The 21,863-nt window shown below is 42.8% G+C and overlaps 1 protein-coding gene across 2 annotated transcripts in view; it reads left to right on the top strand.

The window, feature by feature from the left end:
* LOC132780230 (protein Aster-A) overlaps positions 1–21,863 on the top strand; it is a 97,519-nt gene that overhangs the window by 42,865 nt on the left and 32,791 nt on the right. For both annotated transcript variants that reach the window (XM_067460683.1, XM_067460684.1), the window contains exons 4-7: positions 3,028–3,048; positions 15,948–16,032; positions 19,152–19,255; positions 19,348–19,443. In XM_067460683.1, coding sequence (XP_067316784.1) covers positions 3,028–3,048; positions 15,948–16,032; positions 19,152–19,255; positions 19,348–19,443 — 306 coding nt within the window. The remainder of the gene's footprint in view (positions 1–3,027; positions 3,049–15,947; positions 16,033–19,151; positions 19,256–19,347; positions 19,444–21,863) is intronic.

Below are 21,863 nucleotides of genomic sequence, written 5' to 3'. Positions count from 1 at the left end.
TTACAAATTGGCAGCAATTCGATACCATAACAACCCACAATATGCAATTAAAACATTTAAAACAGCATTATAAAATCAATACAATACAAAAACAATTAAAAACATATAGATGCACCCAAAGAGAGGTCACCTGGCACTGAAATGCAAATTTCCTAGTTAGTTACGGTCCATATGGACAAGCTGAGGAAGTGAAGCCTGTGCCGTTTGGATTTTCTGCCTCAAGCATGACATGTTTATGGAAGGTAAAATATTCATCTCAGGGCGCTTCTAGACACACATTTAACCCACTTTAAGTGTGCCTGTCCTCGGCACTCCTGGGCCTACCTGTGGGCCTGTCCCCACCAGGCCCGATGCTCCATTAGACCCGGCCTTTCAGGAAGGCTCGGGTCTAATGGAGTAACAAAGCATTTTGGGACAAAGCAGGGTTTTCCTGCATTGCCTTGATTTAATCCTTTTACTGGAGGTGTCGTTTGGTCACCTCCAGTTAAAGTGCGAGGGGACCCAAGAAATGCGCCCTGTCTGGATGGGCCCATCGTGAGATAGAAGCAAGAGAATCACTGAGATATCTGGTAGCCTAGGCCGTTCTTCATAGCTCTCATTTGCTTGCTTGCTTGCTTGTTTTGACATTGATATTATTTTATCTATTAGCCATCCAACACACTTATTGGGAGATGGGGTGGGATATAAATAAAGTGTTGTTGTTGTTATTGTTGTTGTTGTATCCTGCCCTTTTGCCCAAAGATCTCAGGGTGACTATAACAATTGATAATTTACAAAAGTTTTAAAGATTCAAGCCCTCTTCTATGATAAATCTTGCTGAGTGCAACTCACAACAAATGTATACCAGAATGCATACAAAATTCTATAATGAAACAAATTTCCGTATATACTTGAGTATAAGCCGACCCAAATATAAGCTGAGCACCTAATTGTATCACAAAAAGCTGTGGAAATGTACTGACTTGAGTATAAGCTGAGGGTTGGAAATGCCACAGCTACTGGTAAATTTCAAAATAAAAATAGATACCAACATTAATTGAGTCATCAGTAGGTTAAACGTTTTTGAATCTATCCGAACGTATTCTCCCCTATGAACCATCAAGGCTGTTAAGGTCTTCTGGAGGGGCCCTGCTCTCGGTCCCACCACCCTCGCAATCGCGTCTGATGGGGACGAGAGACAGGGCCTTTTTTGTGGTGCCCCCCCCCCCGGCTATGGAACTATCTGCCCCCTCCTTCCTGACCTTCAAGAAGCTAGTGAAATCCTGGCTATGGAACGAGGCATTCCCAGAATGATGGCGGAGACTGACAATTGACTAATGTTATCGATAACATATACAGACTGAGTGGTACATGATTTTATCTTGACGAACTGGCTTTTATGTATTTTAGTTTATATGTATTATTGTTGATGTACGATGTTTTAACTTGTATTGTTAGCATTGAATCCTTGTTGTTAGCCAGTCTGAGTCCCTCTATGGGGTAGAGAAGATCGGGATATAAAAGTTTTAAATAAATAAATAAATCTATATAAATAAAAATGTAATGTTCGTTTGTGGGATTAACATAACTCAAAAACTACTAGACAAATTGACACCAAATTTGGACACAATACACTTATCAGGCCAATGAGTGACCATCACTCATAAAATACTGAAAAACACAACAGGAGCGATTAAAAATCCAAAAAAAAAATATTACAATGTATATGCAAAACCATATATATATATATATATATATATGAATGCAATGCAAACACACATATATACACATATACACAAATATATACACACATACACCAACACATATACACAGACTGGGCCACAGCAACACGTGGCAGGGGACGGCTAGTATTTACATAAAATTGTAATTTAAGATAAGCCTGCCCAACTCTGATTAAACCATTATTCTAACCTTCTTCAATGTAAATGTACTTATGTATACTTCCAATAATAAACAGAGTAAAACAATGGAAATGTAATAATAACAGTAATAATAATACTCTGTTATTATTATTACATTTATTATTTTACTCTATTTTTATTAAATTTGTTATTACGTTCTCTTATTACTATTACTATTACTTTTACTATTACTATTACTATTTTTGGAAGGCTACATTTACATTGAAGAAGGTTAGAATAATGGTTTAATCAGAGTTGGATAGTCGTACCTTAAATTACAGTTTTAGGTAAATATTCAAATGTGCTCAAAAACATTTAACCTACTGATGCCTCAATCAATGTAGTTTTATTGGTATCTATTTTGATTTTGAAATTTACCAGTAGCTGCTGCATTTCCCACTCTCGGCTTATATTCGAGTCAATGCGTTTTCCCAGTTTTTTGTGGTAAAATTAGGTCTCTCGGCTTATATTTGGGTATATACTCAAGTGTATACGCCATACATGGTACATTTTCAGTTTCCTTTTCTTCAACATTATTTGCATATACAGTATTTTTAAGGGGCGCATGCTGTTGGGATAACATAAAGACATTATTTTGTAACAAATCATTGTTTATATAGTTCTACTATGTTTACATGGCACTTTACCATAAAATAAGCAGAAATAATGTATCTTTGCCAGAGGTGTACAATCTAAAATGTATGCATACATACCTACATACACAGAGGGAAGGAGGAATCACAAATCCAAATAATATATCATCTTGATAAATCCCAAACTGGAATCACGTAGTGTGAAAGGAACACTACTGTCTGATCTACCAAGATCAATAGAATCTGAAGTCTTGTTCTGTACTGTTTTGAAAATTGAAACTGTTCTGTACTGTTTTGAAATTGCTTCTCCCCGCAAATCCTGGTGAGGCTTTCCCAAGTGAAAACTAGAGAGCTCCTGTTACCTATCCTTGTTGCATTGTGTAAGAAATCGCATACATATGCCTTATTGTAGCCCGATTAAAAGCTCTGTTTAGGATGATAAAAATGGATCCTTGACAGATGTGGTATTGGGACAGAGGGAGGAAATTATTTGTGTGGTCTGTACTAACTTCCCCTTTTTCTTTTTCTTTCAGAAAATGCAGAGTTGGTACAGTGTAAGTTACTATTTTTCTACTACAGGTCTCTTGTGTCTTGGGACTAGTGATGTCATAGTATTCAGAAATATTGACAAATTTTGAAATGGTTGGAGAGGGCATACTTCTCCATTATTAGTGTTGTGCTGTCCACCTTCCTGTATTTACTCAAATCTAATCCACTATCTAATATAATGTGCACCTCAATTTTCAAAACTCTGAAAAAGTATTTGCTCCAAAGTGTAATGTGCAGCAGCAAAACGTGTGCGCTTTGTAATTTGACCATAACAGTTGCTGCCTGCCTTCTCAGCATTCCTTCTTTAAAAACAAAAGTGTTAGAATACCAAAGGTTCAAGCAATGATAAAGAAAACCATGGTAGGCATCTATGCCAGGTATGGGCAAACCCAGGCCCAGGGGCCGGATGCGTCCCCTTGGGCTTCTTTATCAGGCGTTCCTCTCTCTCAACATCCTGTCCTTCCTGCTGTCTTTCCTTTCTCCTTCCTTCCCTCTTTCTCCTTCCCTTCCACCCTTTTATCCTTCCTTCCTTCCGTCCTCTCTTCCCTTCCTCCTTCCCTCTCTCCCTTGCCCCCCTTCCACCCTTTTGCCCTTCCCTCTCTACCTCTCCTTCCATCCTTCCTTCCTCCTTTCCTTCCTTCCTTTTCCTTTCCTCGTTCTCTCTTCCCTCCCTTCCCTCCCTCTTTCTCCCTCCCTCTATTCCCTTTCACGCTTTCGTCCTTCCTTCCTTCTCTTTCCTTCCTCCTTAATTTCCTCCCTTCCCTGCCTTTTTCTCTTTCCATCCTTCCCTTCTCCCCTTTAGCCTTTACCTCTCTCCCTCTTTTGTCCTTCCTTCCTTCCCTTGAGTCTTTCCTTCCTTCCTTCTTTTCTCCCTCCTTCCCTCTCTCTTTCTCCTTCCATCCTTCTTTTCCTCCCTTTCGGCCTTCCTTTCTTCTCTTTCCTTCCTCCTTCCCTCCCTCTTTCTCCTTCCCTTCCACCCTTTTATCTTTCCTTCCTTCCTCTCTTCCCTTCTTCCTTCCCTCTCTCCCTACCTTCCCTCCCTACCTTCCCTTCCGCCCTTCCCTCTCTACCTCTTCTTCCTTCCTTTCTTCATTTCCTTCCCTTTTCTTTCCTTTGTTCTCTTACCTCCCTCCCCTCCCTCTTTCTCCCTCCCTCCATTCCCTTCCACCCTTTCGTCCTTCTTTTTCTCTTTCCTTCTTCCTTACTTCCCTCCCTTCCCTCTCTTTTTCTCTTCCCTTCCCTCTTTAGCCCTTCCCTCTCTCCCTCTTCCATCTGTCCCTTGTGTCTTTCCTTCCTTCCTTCTTTCCTCCCTCCTTCCCTCCCTCCTTCTTTCTCCTCCCATCCTTATTTTCCTCCCTTTCATTCTTCCTTCTTTCTCTGCTTCCTCCTTCCCTTCCTTCCTTCCTTCCTTCCTTCCACTGCCTGGCAGGTAGTCCTCCTTACAAGGAGTGCTAGCATGTGATCCCCAAGTTAGAAAGTTTGCCCATGCCTGATCTGTGCTGTTGAATGAATCCACTTTAATTGCCTTGGTTCAATGCTGTGGAGCTGTAGTTTTGCAAGGTATTGAGCCTTCTCTGCCAAAGAATGTTGATGCCTCACCAAACTATAAATCCCAGGATTGCATAGCATTGAGCCATGGCAATTACATTAGAGATGACATCCCTCAAATTGGAGCTCCAACTGTTCCTGAAGCAGCTTCCACTTTTGCTTTGGCTCAGCTTTAAGATTACCTACCGTATTATGCGAATGTAATGGTCATCCTAAATTTGGCAAGATAATTTAACCAAAAAATTTGAGCTCGGGAAAATAAGAGTCATTCATTGGCTGCTATCTGCCAAATATACCAGCCCTATATGCCGGGGTGCGGGGATCATTTTCATGATGAGATGGTTGTTGTGTGCCTTTGTTATTATGACTCAAAATCTATCACAGGTCTTTCTTGGCAAGATTTGTTTAGAAGAGGCTGGTCACTCCCTGCCTTTGAGACTAAGAGAATGGATCGTATCTCTGACCCTAATTATGTACCAAAAGGTTCAAAAGCAGAATCCTTGTTCCTGGAGAAGAACAATGGGACTATAACAGCATGTGAATGGTTATATATAGATTTTTTTTTTCATGTCAGGAGCGACTTGGGAAATTGCAATTCGCTTCTGGTGTAAGAGAATTGGCCGTCTGCAAGGATGTTGCCCAGGGGACGCTCGGATGTTTGATGTTTTACCCTCCTTGTGGGGAGCTGGAGCTGACAGAGGGAGCTCATCCACGCTCTCCCCAGATTCGAACCACTGACCTGTTAGTCAGCAGTCCTGCTGGCACAAAGGTCCAACCCATTGTGCCACCAGGGGCTCCAACTGATGCAAGTGTCTCAATAGGGTGGATTGCAGTCTTTAAAATGCACCCATTTTTCAGGTTTTTTTAAAAAATTAAGACCAATATCTCTGAAACATTCTTAAAAATCTTACTATAGAGTGCAAGGTTTGATTGGCCTCGCTGACACCTTGTCAACAGCCCTGTTAGGTAGGTCAGTTGGAGAAATTCAAGACTAGCCAAGGTCACCCAGTGCTGAGCAGAAATTTGAACATGAGAGAATTCCCCTTTTATGAGAGGACTGCCTTGGGTTAAATTCCTGAAATGAAGGGCACAACACAAGGGAATGGAAAATAACAAAATCAACCTATGCTTTAAACTAGTCTTAGCTGGTAAGATCTAGGAGAAGTGGGATTACTGAGTAGATCCAGGGGGGTGTATGTGCCTCACTAAATCCAGATTGTCTGTGTGCCTGCTGCCTTGAAGGAAATGGTGATGCACTCTCCAAAATTGTAGATTTGGAAGAGACCCCAAGGGCCATTTAGTCCAACCCATTCTCATGCTGGAACACACAATCAAAGCATTTCCGACAGATGGCCATCCAACCTCTGCTTTAAAATATTTACAGTGAAGGAGACTTCACCACACTCCGAAGCAGCATATTTCACTGCCAAACAGCTCTTACCATCAGGAAGTTCTTTCTAATGTTTAGGTGGAATCTTGCGATTTGAATTCATTGTTCTGTGACCCCCATCTCCAGAGCAGCTGAAAACAAGCTTGCCCCCTCTTCAACGTGACATCTTTTTACATACCAAAACATGGCTCTTGTGGCTCTTTCCAGCCTCTACTTCTCCAAGCTAAACATACCCAGCTCCCTAAGTTGCTCCTTATTCGGCTTGGTTTCCAAACCTTTGATTGCCTTTCTCTGGACACGTTCTGGCTTGTCCATATCCTTGAATTATTATTCCCAAAACTAGACACAGTCATATTCCTGGTGAGGTCTGACTAAAGCAGAATAGAGTAGGACTATGACTTCCCTCAATCTAGACCAGGGGTCCTCAAACTAAGGCCCGGGGGCCGAATACAGCCCTCTAAGGTCATTTACCCAGCCCTCGCTCAGGGTCAACCTAAGTCTGAAACGACTTGAAAGCACACAATAACAACATCTTATCTCATCAGCCAAAAGCAGGCCCACACTTCCCATTGAAATACTAATAAGTTTATATTTGTTAAAATTATTCTTCATTTTAGTTATTGTGTTGTTTTTAAGTGTTTTTTGCACTACAAATAAGATATATACAGTGTGCATAGGAATTCATACTTTTTTTTTCAAATTATAATCCGGCCCTCCAACAGTTTTAGGGACTGTGACCTGGCCCTCTGTTTAAAAAGTTTGAGGACCCCTGATCGAGAACGTTTCTCAACCTGGGGATCAGGACCCCTAGAGGGGTCGTGAGAGAGTTCAGAAGGGTCACCAAAGACCACCAGAAAACAGTATTTTCTGTTGGTCATGAGGGTTCTGTGCAGGAAGATTGGTCTAATTCTATCGTTGGTAGGGTTCAGAATGCTCTTTGTAGGTGAACTAAAACTCACAGCAGCTAAAACTGCAAAATGTTAAGGTCTATTTTCCCCAAACTCTACCAGTGTTGACATTTGGGAGTATTGTGTATTTGTGCCAAATTTGGTCCAGATCCCTCATTGTTTGAGTCCACAGTGCTCTCTGGATGTAGGTGAACTACAACTCCAAAACCCAAGGTCAATGCCCACCAAACCCTTCCAGCATTTCCTGTTGGTCATGGGAGTTCTGTGTGCCAATTTGGTTCTGTTCCATCATTGATGGAGTTCAGAATGCTCTTTGATTGTAAGTGAACTATAAATCCCAGGAACTAGAACTCCCAAATGACAAAATTAATCCCGCCCTCAATCCCACCAGTGTTCAAATTTGGGCATATTGGGTATTTGGGCAAAATTTGGTTCAGTGAATGAAAATAGATCCTGCATATACAATGTTTACATGACGATTCATAACAGTAGCAAAATTAGTTATGAAGTAGCAACAAATATAATTTTATGGTTGGGGATTCACCATAACATGAGGAACTGGATTAAGGGGTTGCAGCATTAGGAAGGCTGAGAAACACTGATCTAGACCAATTGTTCCCAGCTACTTTGACCAGGGACTACTTTGATCAGGGACCACTTTAGGGACCACTCACCAATGTTAGTACCAAAAGGGTTACGAATCAGTTTTTGGTCAACTTTAAATTTGGTTTGGTTATTTGGGGTACTGATTCCTAATGTTCAGGTGGAATTTCTTTTCCTGAAGTTGGAGCTTCCGAGCTGTCTTCAAAGGCAACCCTACGTAGACAGCTTCGAAGCTCCAACTAGACCAACACTCGGCAGTCATGATTTTAACAGGAGCGGAGCGCAGGGAGCATACAACCCCCCTGTTGCGCCAACTCCACTGGCTACCGATTTGCTACCGGGCTCAATTCAAAGTGCTGGCATTGGCCTTTAAAACCCTAAATGGTTCCGGCCCAAGCTACCTCTCCGACCGCATCTCTGCCTATGAACCCACCAGGACTTTGAGATCTTCCAGGGAGGCCCTGCTCTCGATCCCGCCTGCTTCTCAAGCTCGGCTGGCGGGGACAAGATATAGGGCCTTCTCGGTGGTGGCTCCTCGGCTGTGGAACGCCCTTCCTACGGACATTAGACTATGCCACCCTTCTCACCCCAAAGGGGACTCAGAGCAGCTTACAATATATATATATATATATATATATATATATATATATATATACACATACAATATATTATATTATTAGCATAGTACAATATCAGTATTATATATTACTATATTGTATTATACCATTATATAGAGTAACTTAAGTTTGTCTTACATTTGCTTTTAATTCCTGCATGTCGGGTATTAATATTATGCCAAGACAGAGTTTAGGGAGTATAGTATCAATTAGGCTTATTTTTTAAAATATTAACTCAAGCCAAGTGGAAGTTTCCTGCCTCTGGAGGGTTCTGAGCCGTGCCTTGTGCGCATGCGCCTCCCTCCTGGCAAGCGTCCCATCCCGGGCAGGAAGGGGTTAACCGCAGGCCCCCTTTTGTTTCCTGTAAGCGACACCAGGCGCCCTCAGCCAATGGGAGGCGGGGAGCTGGAGCCCGGGAGGGGAGGGGGGAGGAGGAGGAGGAGGAGGAGGAGGACTCCTTGGCTGGACTCCAGGAGCAAGAAAAGGCAAAGAAGCAACTTTGGGACAACTCCCCCTTGGACTCCTGCAGCCTCTCCCCCTCCCAGCCCTTCCTTCCCACCTCTGCACCTTCTCTCTCTCCTTTCCCCTTTGGGGGCTGATGGATTAACCCCTTCCTGCCTTTCCCTTTGCCCCTTCCCCTTCTGCCCCCCCTTTTCGCCTCCGATGGGGCCTGCAGCCCTCCTTGGCTTCTCGGCTGGGGCTTAAAAAACCAAGGATTTTGCGCATCAGCGGCGACTCCCGCCTGGACAGAGTAAGAGACACACCTCGCTCTTCTCCTTTGCCTTCTGCTCCTTCTCTGGTTGCATCTACACCGTGGCCTTAACGCAGTTTGGCACCGCTTTAGACTCATCACTCTTTGGGAGGCATGGCTCAAGGGGAGGGCGACCCCGCCTTTATCACAAGTGAGATTGGCGGGGACGAGGAGCAGGGCCTTCTCGGTGGTGGCCCCCCACCTGTGGAATTCACTCCCCGGGGATAATTCGATCTGCAACATCGCTCCTTTCTTTTAGGAAAAAACTAAAAACATGGATCTGGGACCAGGCATTTGGACAAGCGGGCAGATAAAGGAAGAACTTCGATGATGATTAGGAAATGATTAACGGATTGGATCTATGGAACTCTGGAAAACGAAACGCTGATTATAAGAATGACTTTTATATGATGTGTTATGTACTGGTTGTTGACTGTTTTAATTGTGATAACTGTTTTAATTACAATGTATTGTCGAAGGCTTTCATGGCTGGAATCACTCAGTTCTTGTGGGTTTTTTCGGGCTATATGGCCATGTTTTAGAGGCATTTCTCCTGACGTTTCGCCTGCATCTATGGCAAGCATCCTCAGAGGTAGTGAGGTCTATTGGAACTAGGAAAATGGGTTTATATATCTGTGGAAAGACCAGGGTGCAGCAAAGAACACCTAGCTCCAGCAGACAAGAGTTCTTTGTCGCACCCTGGTCTTTCCACAGATATATAAACCCCCTTTTTCCCAGTTCCAGCAGACCTCACCTCTGAGGATGCTTGCCCATAGATGCAGGCGAAACGTCAGAAGAAATGCCTCTACAACATGGCCATATAGCCCGAAAAAACCCACAAGAACTGAGTGTTTTAATTACGTTTTTGTATATTATGTGTAATTTGTATAGGCATCGAATTCTGCCTTTCCTGTAAGCCGCCCTGAGTCCCCCTTCAGGGGTTGAGAAGGGCGGGGTAAAAGTACCAGAAATAAATAAATAAAATGATCAAGGATCTGGAGGATCAAGCCCTATGAGGAGCGGCTTAAAAGAGCTGGGCATGTTTAGCCTGCAGAAGAGAAGACTTAGAGGAGACATGATGAGGGCCATATTTATTTATTTCTTATTTACTGTATTTCTATACCATCTTTCTCAGCCCGTAGGCGACTCAAGGCGGCCAACAGGGTAAAATTCAGTGCTTACAATACCATAAATACCTCTGAGGATGCTTGCCATAGATGCAGGCGAAACGTCAGGAGAAAAATTGCCTCCAGAACATGGCCATATAGCCCGGAAAAACCTACAACAACACAATACCATAAATACATTTTTTTTTGTTGTGTCAGGCCTAACTTGGGAAACTGCAAGTCGCTTCTGGTGTGAGAGAATTGGCCGTCTGCAAGGACGTTGCCCAGGGGATGCCCAGATGTTTTGATGTTTTATCATCCTTGTGGGAGGCTTCTCTCATGTCGCCGCATGAGGAGCTGGAGCTGATAGAGGGAGCTCATTCGCGCTCTCCCAGGATTCAGACCTGCGACCTGTCGGTCTTCAGTCCTGCTGACATAGGGGTTTAACCCACTGCGTCACCGGGGGCTCCATAAATACAATTAAAAATACAATTAAAAGCAATTACAATTATTACAGTTAAAAAATTAATTGTAGTAAATGCAATTAAAAACATAACATATAATAAAAACTAAACAAATCAATAAAACGTTGCGGAACAATGGCTTCAAACTACAAGAAAAGAGATTCAATGTGAACATTAGGAAGAACTTCCTGACTGTGAGAGTCGTTCAGCAGTGGAACTCTCTGCCCCGGAGTGTGGTGGAGGCTCCTTCTTTGGAAGCTTTTAAACAGAGGCTGGGTGGCCATCTGTCAGGGGTGCTTTGAATGCAATTTTCCTGCTTCTTGGCAGGGGGTTGGACTGGATGGCCCATGAGGTCTCTTCCAACTCTATGATTCTAAATATAAATTCATAGTGTCTCTTTGTTAAAAACATTGTCTGGTCTCATATATATAAATATGTGAGAAGATGTCATAGGGAGGAGGGACCACGCTTGTTTTCTGCAGCCCTGCAAAATATGACACGGAACTTCAGGAAAGGAGATTCCACCTGAACATTAGGAAGAACTTCCTGAGTGAGAGAGCTGTTCAGCAGTGGAACTCTCTGCCCTGGAGTGTGGTAGAGGCTCCTTCTTTAGAAGCTTTTAAACAGAGGCTGGATGGCCATCTCTTGGGGGTGCCTTGGACAGATTTTCCTGCTTCTTGGCAGGGGGTTGGACTGGATGGCCCACGAAGTCTCTTCCAACTCTATGATACTATAAGGGGCTCATGGAAACTACAACAGCCATGATTTCTTAATATTGAGCTGCAGGGCAGTTAAAGCGGTGCCAAACTGTGTTCATTCTACAGTATAGATCAGGCATGAGCAAACTTCGCCCCACTGGGTGTTTTGGACTTTCAACTCCCATAATTCCTAACAATTCCTAACAGCAGACCTCACAACCTCTGAGGATGTTTGCCATAGATGCAGGTGAAACATCAGGGGAGAATGCTTCTAGAACATGGCCGTATAGCCCGAAAAACCTACAACAACTCAGTGATTCCAGCCATGAAAGCCTTTTGACAATACAATTGTGGAATTTGAAGCTCAAAACACCTGGAGGGCCAAAGGTTCCTGGTATAGATAGATACACCCCTAGACTCATTGATTATCTAATTTGATAATCTGGATTATACTTATTTAGGCAATCACTTGTTGTCTGAGTATGATAGCACTCCAAGTGTAGTGTCTTGGCGGTGGATACATAGTTGACTGTGGAGCCTTATTCTTGATCCACGTTATGCTATAGTGAGAACATCAGTTTCCTAGTGGAAGGCGGTCCCGGTCAGGGTTGACTTGACACACCTTCCTCTTGGCACATTTCTCCCTTTTGCCCTCCATTCATGCCTCTTCGAATTCCACAGCACTGCTGGTCACAGCTGACCTCCAGTTAGAGCACTCAAGGGCCAGGGCTTCCCAGTTCTCAGTGTCTATGCCACAGTTTTTAAGGTTAGCTTTAATCCCATTTTTCAATCTCTTTTCCTGCCCACCACATTCTGTTTTCTATTCTTGAGCTGGGAGTATAGTAACTGCTTTGGGAGATGGTGACTGGGCATTCAGACAGTGTGGCCGGTCCAGCAGAGTTGAAGGCATAGGAGCATCACTTCAGTGCTGGTGGTCTTTGCTTCTTCCAGCACGCTGACATTTGTCCAACTGTCCTCCCAAGAGATTTTCAGGATTTTTTAGAGGCAATGCTGATGGAATCGTTCCAGGAGTTGAGTGTGACATCTGTAGACAGTACACATTTCACAGGTGCATAGCAGGGTTGGGAGGACAATGGCTTTATATTCAAGCCCCTTGGTGTCCCTACGGATGTCCCAGTCCTCAAGCACTCTCTGCTTCATTCAGAAAAATGCTGCACTCGCAGAGCCCAAGCAGTGTTTTTCAATGTCAATGTTGACTTTTGTAGAGAGGTGGCTGCCAAGGTAGCGGAAATGGTTAACATTTTCTAACATCACACCATTAAGCTTTTTTTTCGTGTCAGGAGTGACTTGAGAAACTGCAAGTTGCTTCTGGTGTGAGAGAATTGGCCATCTGCAAGGGCGCTGCTTGGGGAACTCTCTGATGTTTTGATGTTTTACCATCCTTGTGGGAGGCTTCTCTCATGTCCCCATATGGGGAGCTGGAGCTGACAGAGGGAGCTCATCTGCACTCTCTCTGGATTTGAACCTGCGACTTGTCGGTCTTCAGTCCTGCCGGCACAAGGGTTTAACTCATTGCGCTACCGTGGCTCCCAGTAATACCATTAAGCTATATTTATGGCATTGCAGAGGAATTGGCTGGTGACTGCTGGAAGACACTTTCGTTTTCTCAATGTTCAATGAGAGGTTGAGGTTCTCGTATGCTTCAGCAAAGGTGTTGTGAGTAGCTTGTGAGTCTTCTTCTGAATGCACACAGACTACGTTATCATCGGCATATTGGAGTTCTATAACAGATGTTGTTATGACCTTGTTTTTGTTTTTGGCCTTGTTTTTGTTTTATGACCTTGTTTTTGGCTTTCAGTCTGCTGAGGTTAAATAACTTGCTATTTGCCCAGTAGAAGCTTCCCATCAACAAAATGAAGTATCATAGCATAACATAGCGTAGCATAGCATAATCTGGACTATATAGCAGTGTAGATCCAGCCTTAATTTGCTTTTAATTACTGCATTTCAGTATTAATATCAAGCCGATACAGATTCAGTGTGTCTCGGAGTGCATCATTGTAGAATTAATGCCCTTGGGGTTATGGAATGAATCCTCAAGAATAGAGAGCCTACCAACTTCTGAGTCATCTGTGGAACAAGGGCACATCTATTCCGATAGAATGAATGCAGTTTAACCCCACTTGAACTGTCATGGCTCTCCGCTGTGGAATCCCGAGATTTGTATTTTGGTGGGACACCAGCATTATTTGGGAAAGAAGGCTCGAGGCCTTGTAAAACTACAAATCCTGAGATTCTATATCCTTGAGCCAAGGCAGTTCAAGTGGGGTCAAGCTGCATCAGTTCTACAGTGTATTTATTATTATTATTATTTAGAGGTATTCTAATACATCGAATACAGGTATGTCATTCCCCAAAACAGATTCATTGTAATATTCTATCAAATCTTTCCCCTCCTGCCCCCCCCCACCCGTGAACCCACCCATGACTCCCGACACTGCTCACTATGAGTCCCATATCTAATGAAATCTCCCCTTATATCCACTTTAGTAAATTCTCCTTGAAGCTGTTTTAGAGTCCACATTTGTCTTCTTTTCCATGTCTCCATTTTTAACAAACTCTTCATTATTTCCTCTCCGAACACCATTAGATAGCTTGGCTATTTGAATATATTCTAATTACTTTCCCCTCAAATCCTCTTGAGAGAGTTCTTTTTTCACCTTTTCATGATTTTGCTATTGTCAGTCTAGCTGCAACAAAACTATATTGATAAATGTCCTCTTCTCCTTTGCTAATTCTCTCTAAATATTCCTAAAAAGCACTTTTCTGGATTTTTCTTAACTTTCTTAGTATTTATTTATTTGCGATATTTATAGCCTGCCTTTCTCAGCCATATGTCGACTCAAGGCAGGTTACAGACTGGCACAATTCCATGCCATACATTCACAAAAGAGCAATTAAAAACAATCAACATAACAATATAAAAACGTATATAAAAGACAATAAAACATGTAATCTCCAGTGTCATCCTGTTAAAATTGATTTCCAGTAACATCATCTAGCCAATCCGAGGTCATCATTTATAGTTTCATGTTATCTATTCTACTTTATTCTCAAAAGCTTGCTCAAAGAGCCAAGTTTTCACCATCTTTCAGAAAGTCAGGAGGGAGGGGGCTGATCTAATATCCCTGGGGAGGAGTTCTATAGCTGGGGGGCCACCACTGAGAAGGCCCTGTCCTTTGTCCCTGGCAATCGCGTTTGTGATGTGGGCAGGATCGAGAGCAGGGCCTCCCCAGACGATCTTAAGCTCCTAGAAGGTTCATAGGAAGAGATACGTTCGGACAGGTAAGCAGGGCCGGAACTGTTTAGGGCTTTATAGGCTAAAGCCAGCAGTTTGAATTGTGCCCGGTAGCAAATTGGCATCCAGTGGAGTGGCACAACAAAGGAGTTGTGTGCTCTCTGAGCGCCACTCCTGTTAGTAACCTGGCCGCCGCCTGTGGGACCATTTGACGCTTCCGAATAGTCTTCAAAGGCAACCCCACGTAGAGCACGTTGCAGTAGTCTATGCAGGATGTAACCAGAGTATGGACCACCATGGCCAAGTCAGACTTTCTAAGGTAGTAATCATTTTGTTTGTTTCCGATGTCCGTAGACACCACCTAGGCCATGTGGCCAGCATGACTGCATGGAGCGCTGTTCCCTTCCCACAGAGGTGGTACCTATTGATGTCCTCACATTTGCATGTCTAGGTTGGCAGAAGCTGGGGCTAACAGCTTCTGCAGACCCTGCTCCCTGGATTCAAACCACCAACCTTTTGGTCAGCAAGTTCAGCACAGCGGTTTAACCTACTGCGTCACCCGGGGGGGGGGGGAGCTCCATATTTATATACAATACATAAGGCCCCTAGAACCATAAGTAATGAAAAAAAATCACTGTTAATAATTTTCGAATTACGCCCCTTAAAAATAAAATTGCCCTCATGTGATGCATGTGCTCCATGTTGGGAACCAGGGATCTAGAAGTATCCTTGACCTCTTTCCTTGCTTTAATCTTGGTACACAAACTCCCTCTGCCTATCTGTAGTAGAGACAATATACAGTATTAGGTATGGAAAAACACAAGTTCAACATGCCACTCTGGACACATTGGGCTTGTTCTCTGAGTCCCTATTTACACTGCCATATACAACCTTGATTATCTGCTTTGAATTAGATTATATGACAACGTAGACTTATATAATCCATGTCAAAACTGATAATCTGGATTATCTGCTTTGATAATCTGGATTATATGGGTGTGTAGATCCAGCCTCAGAATAACCCACATAGGGTTTTTGTAAGGCGAAAGTAGTGGTTCATGTTGATGCTGCTGGTAATAATAACAATGTTGATTTTGACATTGATGTTGATGTTGATGATGATCATGTAAGGCAATGGCAAACCTCTTCTGAACACATCTGCCCAAGAAAATCCTGTGATAAGTTCACTTGATATTCACTATTGGTCAGAAACAACTTGAAGGCACACAACAACAAAAAATATTTCTGAAAAATTCTGGGTTTTTTGCCGGATTATTTGGTTATAGTTTAGTTGCTTCTTTGGATGGCAACTTCCAAAAATGGGAGCTTCAAGTCAAAACCTAATTTTCTATACTCTGCCTCACACCTTAAGATGTCCCAAACACACAATAACTGTTTCCTCCCCCACCCGTCCCATAGCTCCCAGTGCCCCGAATGGTAGTGGAAGTGCGCAAACATTGCATTGGGAATGGGTTTGGGGCAGTAATTATTGTGGCAATGTGAGGGTGAGACACTAAAGAAAGCAGCTCCCATCTAGAAGAGCTTGGTTTTTGTTGACAGATGTTGAGCCCTACCTACAAGCAACGCAATGAGGATTTCCGCAGGATCTTCAAGGGTCTGCCTGAAGCTGAACGGCTCCTTGTAGGTAAGAGAATGGGGAAGCTGGGTTCAGACCCTGCTCTACTATTAGACATGGTGAAGTTTGAGATATAAAAGTGCCGAAAATTGTCAGTTATTTAACTGGTTATTAAATTCTGTGTACTATATGAGAAAATATGTTTGTGGGATCTTGGTTGGATATGGGTGCCACACACTTTAAAACTTTTTGGGCTGGGGGATTGCTGTTTGATGCTCTGCTTCAGAAAACAAGAAGCATTGAGCCATGGCTTTGGCTGGACCAGATGGATGGATTTGATTACTGTGGTTGAATGGGTGTATGAAACACCTTTCAGGTGAGTTGCCAAAAGAAAGTGGATTCGTGTGGTGAGGACTTTAAAAATGTATTTATAGGTATAGATCAAACAATAGACTGAATGAGTCATACGTTCTGGAAGATCCGCTGAAATATCTGCTGGTTTTTACAAAAGCATCCTGCTGGTTTCTCATTTCCAGGCACCAAAGACACAATTCTGTATTTGCCTACAAAAACAAAAACAAAACACTCTCTCATATGATGGGAGTATAGTAAGAAGGAGACTGTTAGGTGATAGAGTAGCCAGGCAGGTTGATACAGTTATTTTAGGACATGGCTTAGAAACCTGTGGGCCTGCATGTTGAACTACAACTCCCATCATGGCTCACCACTGGCCAGACTGGCTATGACAATAGCTGGAGGCCAAAATATACAAATTAATCTATATCAGGAAAAAATACCCAGGGAGCATAAAGCATATAATATTCAGTGTATACTTCAGTGTGATTCAATGTATTCACATAGAGTGAAATGAAAAGGAGCAACTTCTCTCAAACATAATACATGTAATACAGTCATATAAAGTAAATTATAAAGGAGCAACTGCTCTCAAACATACAGTTGTAAGATCCCAATATATACACGTTTCTGGGATGGTGTATAGTAGTATAGCCATATTAGTATGGATAACTGGCTTGGAAAATTCTGGGATAGTGTATACTAATAGCTGGAGGCCCACAGGTTTTCTCATATGCGAAGAACACCTGGATGAATATTGTTGTAAAGAGAAATTGCATTGGGAGGGTACTGAAGCCATTAGTCATGGGCCCGGTTACCGATTCATCCGTTTAATTTGTGTTTTTGTATCATTTTGTTCATTCGGAAGGCATGAAACAGTACACCCTTCTCTGGTTTGGAAATATCAGTGAAACCAAAGCAAAGTGGGAACATTAACGGTTCATTTGGCTGATTTTCGGCACTCGGTTGTAGGCCTTGGCTGGTGCGGGCGATTTGGGCCTGCTCGCCACACATGCACTGTCTTTCCAAGGAGAATGCATGTGTGGTGAGCAGGCTCAAAGCGCCAACACCTACCAGGGTCTGCCACCAATTGCTGGGTGCTAACCCTAAAACTGAGAGGAAGGGGAGTGTGGGATGCCCACCCATTGTCGTCAATGGGTGGAAACTATTCATTTTTTTTGACCTTGGACAAAAAAGCTCATTTGGAAGTGGGAAGTGTACCCATTTTCGGGAGAGGTGCTTGGAAACTAAAACAGGGCCTTACAAGTGAAACAAACAGAAACACATTGAGATTCTATACAAATGCATAATACTAGTAGCTATAAAAAATACAGAAGCTTTCTCATGGAAAGAACACCTGGATAAATGTTGTATAGTAGTATTTATTATTTATCCCCCATCCTTCTTGACCTCCGAGAAGGGGCTCAGGGCGGCTTCCAACAGACAACAATTCAATGCCGACACAATATAAAACACATAATAAATACAGCCAAATACATAAAAGTAATTAAAATAGTCATAAATATACATTTAGACAGTTCACCAGGTTAGAATTGTCATCCAAATCTCTCCGAATTGCGGTCAATAAAAATTTATCTTCACCAGTAAAATCAGTCTATTCTGCAAATGCTTGATCCCATAGCCAGGATTTAAGTTGCTTGGTACAAAGTCTCTAAAGGACCTTTAAACTGACATAGAATCAACATTAACAAAAAGCTAATGTTGGCTCTATGTCAGTTTAAAGACCTTTGCCCCAAATAATCAAATTTTGTTTGAGTTGGGAGTCTGATGCAGCTTCTATCCCAGTGTTTTTCCCAAATGAACTAGGGACCTAGAAAAGATCATAATGTTTGGTAAGGTAGCAAAAGAGGAAGACCACATTCCAGGTGGATAGACTCAGTCAAGAAAGCCAGAGCTCTAAATCTGCAAAATCTGAGCAAGATTGTTAGTGACTTGGAAGTCTCTGAATTCATTAGCTTCTCATAAATCGAAGTGGATTTGATGGCAAATAACAAACACCACCTTGAAATCAGGCAGCATATGTTGGAATTCAACCCCACACTGCCTGAGTCTCAAGTCCACAACAAGAAGTTAGTATTAGAATAGTCTGGAGGTTTCCCTTCCCCCATGTCTCCTGTATGACAGTTGGGAATTTATGTATTTCTTCTCACCTCTCTGTTTCGGCTCTCATTCTGATTGGTTGTGTAGAATGGGATACTTTTCTATGGCAAGCCTTTTTAAATCTGAGTATGTGCTGTGTGCTTTGAGATCTCTCTCTGCGTGTGTGTCAAAGAGATGTAGTGATTGCTGTTTTTTCCTTCTCTTTGAAATCTTAAAAGAGAATTAGACAAGCTCGGACGCAGTTCTGGATTATTAAGAAATTCAGTTATTTCTTATTATTGTAAACAAACCTTTTGTGATTTTTAAAAGATTGAATTTTGCATGTTTGCCTCCTAAGCTCTGGATTCTTTACAGCCACATCATGCGGCACTTCATGCTTTGCTCGCTAATGAGGTGATGCTCAACTTCTGTATCCTGTTTGTTTTTGGATGCTCTTCTATATTTTTAGTATATGCATTAAAATGTTAATTATAGTAGTAGCTTTGCTGTTGATACTAGTATTGATGCTGCTTTTGATGAATATAAATAATGAAAAAGTAGACAGTCACAACGTTACCCAGCACTTGGCAACTATTGCATATAACTCTCACAACTAGAGGCCCGGTCCTGATACAATCCTCTTACAGTCCATCTCTCCCTTAACGTGCAACTCAGCCTGCATCCATCACTGGCTCTTCCTTGCTCTCAGCCTCTGACATGTGTCCTCTTCTCAGATTACTCCTGTGCGTTGCAGCGTGACATCTTGCTTCAAGGGCGACTCTATCTGTCAGAGAACTGGATCTGCTTTTATAGCAACATCTTCCGATGGGAAACCACAGTGAGTGTCTTAACAAAGGGCAGAAATCTGGGGGGAAAAACCTTTCCCCCTTGTAGCCAGTCACTGACCTCTGTGCTATCTTCCCGCAATAGATCTCCATTCAGCTCAAAGAGGTGACATGCTTAAAGAAAGAGAAGACAGCCAAGCTGATCCCCAACGCAATCCAGATTTGCACAGAGACTGAAAAGGTGAGGTTGTAGGCATACCCTGTGGGCGCCTTTAGTAGTTTCAAATTCTTCCTGTGACCAAGTTATAGATTTGGCTTGCTTATTGTAAAGGTAAAGGTTTCCCCTTGACATTAAGTCTAGTTGTGTCCAACTCTTGAGGGTGGTGTTCAGCTCTATTTCTAAGCCAAGGAGCCGGTATTGTCCATAGACACCTACAAGGTCATGTGGTCAGCATGACTGCATGGAGTGCCATTACCTTCCCGCTGGAGTGGTACCTATTGATCTACTGACATTTGCATGTTTCCGAACTGCTAGGTTGTCAGAAGCTGTGGCTAACAGCGGGAGCTCACCCTGCTCCCCGGATTCGTACCACCAACCTTTCAGTCAACAAGTTTAGCAGCTCAGCGGTTTACCCGCTGCACCACCAGGGGGCCCCTTGCTTATTGTATGTTTGGATTTTACCTCTAAACATTCTACCCGTAACTGTTTTACATATGCCTGAATATAAAACAGTTCTGAATTCACTGCATTTCTTATATTTTTCTGCCCACACATGCCATATCTTAGCCTTCCTATATATATCATATGACACTTCCCATTATATCTCACAGTTGATTATGGTGTTTTGAGCTGAAGGGGGTCTAGTTGAAAACCATTCCTTTCTGGATGACAAGTCCTAGAATTTCCCAAGCACTTTTGAAGAATTTTAAAGAACTGTTCTGCAGTGTATTTACTGCATTGTATTCTTTTCATTCTTTCTCTTTTTCCTCTCCCATATGAGCCATTTGGAAAGATTGTGCTGTGGCTCATCATAAACTACATAAATTTCTTAGTTTTGCTAATGGCGTGGGTCTGCAAACTTACCAGTTTGCTAAATATCTGGGAACCACAAACACAGGTGCATTTGTGTAGTTATTTACACCTTATATCCTACATGTACGGTAAAGGTAAAGTTTCCCCCTGACATTAAGTCTAGTCATGTCCAACTCCGGGAAGTGGTGCTCATCTCCATTTCTAACTTGAAGAGCCAGCATTGTCCGTAGACACCTCCAAGGTCATGTGGCCAGCATGACTGCATGGAGAGCTGCTACCATCCCGCAGAAGCAATACCTATTGATCTACTCACATTTGCATGTCTTCAAACTGCTAGGTTGGCAGAAGCTGGGCCTAACAACGGGAGCTCATCCCGCTCCCCGGATTTGGACTGCTAACCTTTTGGTCAGCAAGTTCAGCAGCTCAGCAGTTTAACCCGCTGCGCCACCAGGTGGTCCCTATGCTACATATATTGATACTCAATACAGTGGCAGTACAGTACTCAGGGAAGGGTCACATGAGCTCCCCTCCATTTCTATCTTTTTTATTGCCTACAGTACCTTCCCAGTGCAGTTCCTCTTTCAAACAAGTCTCACATGGAGCATTGATCTTGTTTTCAAACTGAATCATGCTCCTGGAAATGCAGCTTTTTTTTAGAAAGAAATTGGATGGGGTGGGGTGGAGTTTGTTGCCAAGTAAGGAGCCAGTATCCCTGTGTATGCAAAGCCAATGCTGTACTACAAAGTTATGACCCCTGCCTTTAAAACCAAAATTTTTCTCCTGTCTGATATCCTGCTCTGTCTCCTTCATGTCATTATACTGTCTGGCTCTGGACTGCAGCGATTACAGTATTCTTTCCAATATGACTAATGGACATTGATCATTACATAGCTGTGCATGGCTGCTTATGTTAAATTGGGCGAGGAAGAACACAGTGAATGGAGCAGAGGGAGCAGCCAGCAAAATGCCTTTCCTCTCCTCCTTCCTCAGGTCAGGGAGCCTCACAAGTCAGATCATCTCCACAGATCTGTTCCCAATTGCATCCCCATACCCTCTACTGTGCTTACAGCAAACATTGAAGCACAGGGACACAGTGTGCAAGACTAAATGTTCTGTTAACTGCCAAAGAGATTCACAGATAATAACAGAGATGAATATGAGCTTTGCCCCGTACCAAGGTTACTGACTTCTAACCCGCTCCATTCCTACTTTTCCTGATTTCTTTGCTTCAGCCTGTTCCTCAGCTGACGTTCTTTCGGGTCAGAGATTTATCTCTGCAGAGGGTGTGTCTAATCTCTACTGGGCTGAGTCCGATCTGCTGACCCAGCCAGAGGTGCAATATCCCATAAAGAGGAAGCACATGGAGCCAGGGGGGAACAGAGCATGACCTGTCCCCTAAGGGCACATACTGTATATACTCAAGTATAAGCTGACCTGAATATAAGCCGAAGCACCTAATTTTACCGCAAAAACTGGGAAAATGTATTGACTTGAGTATAAACCGAGGATGAGAAATGCAGTAGTTACTGGTAAATTTCAAAATAAAAATAGATACCAATAAAATTATGTTAATTGAGGCATCAGTAGGTTTAATGTTTTGAATATTTACATAAACTGTAATTTAAGAT

This window comes from Anolis sagrei, chromosome X (assembly GCF_037176765.1).
Source record: "Anolis sagrei isolate rAnoSag1 chromosome X, rAnoSag1.mat, whole genome shotgun sequence".
Lineage (NCBI taxonomy): Eukaryota > Metazoa > Chordata > Lepidosauria > Squamata > Dactyloidae > Anolis > Anolis sagrei.
Note: the sequence above shows the minus strand (reverse complement) of the source record. Positions and strands in the feature narration are given on the sequence as shown.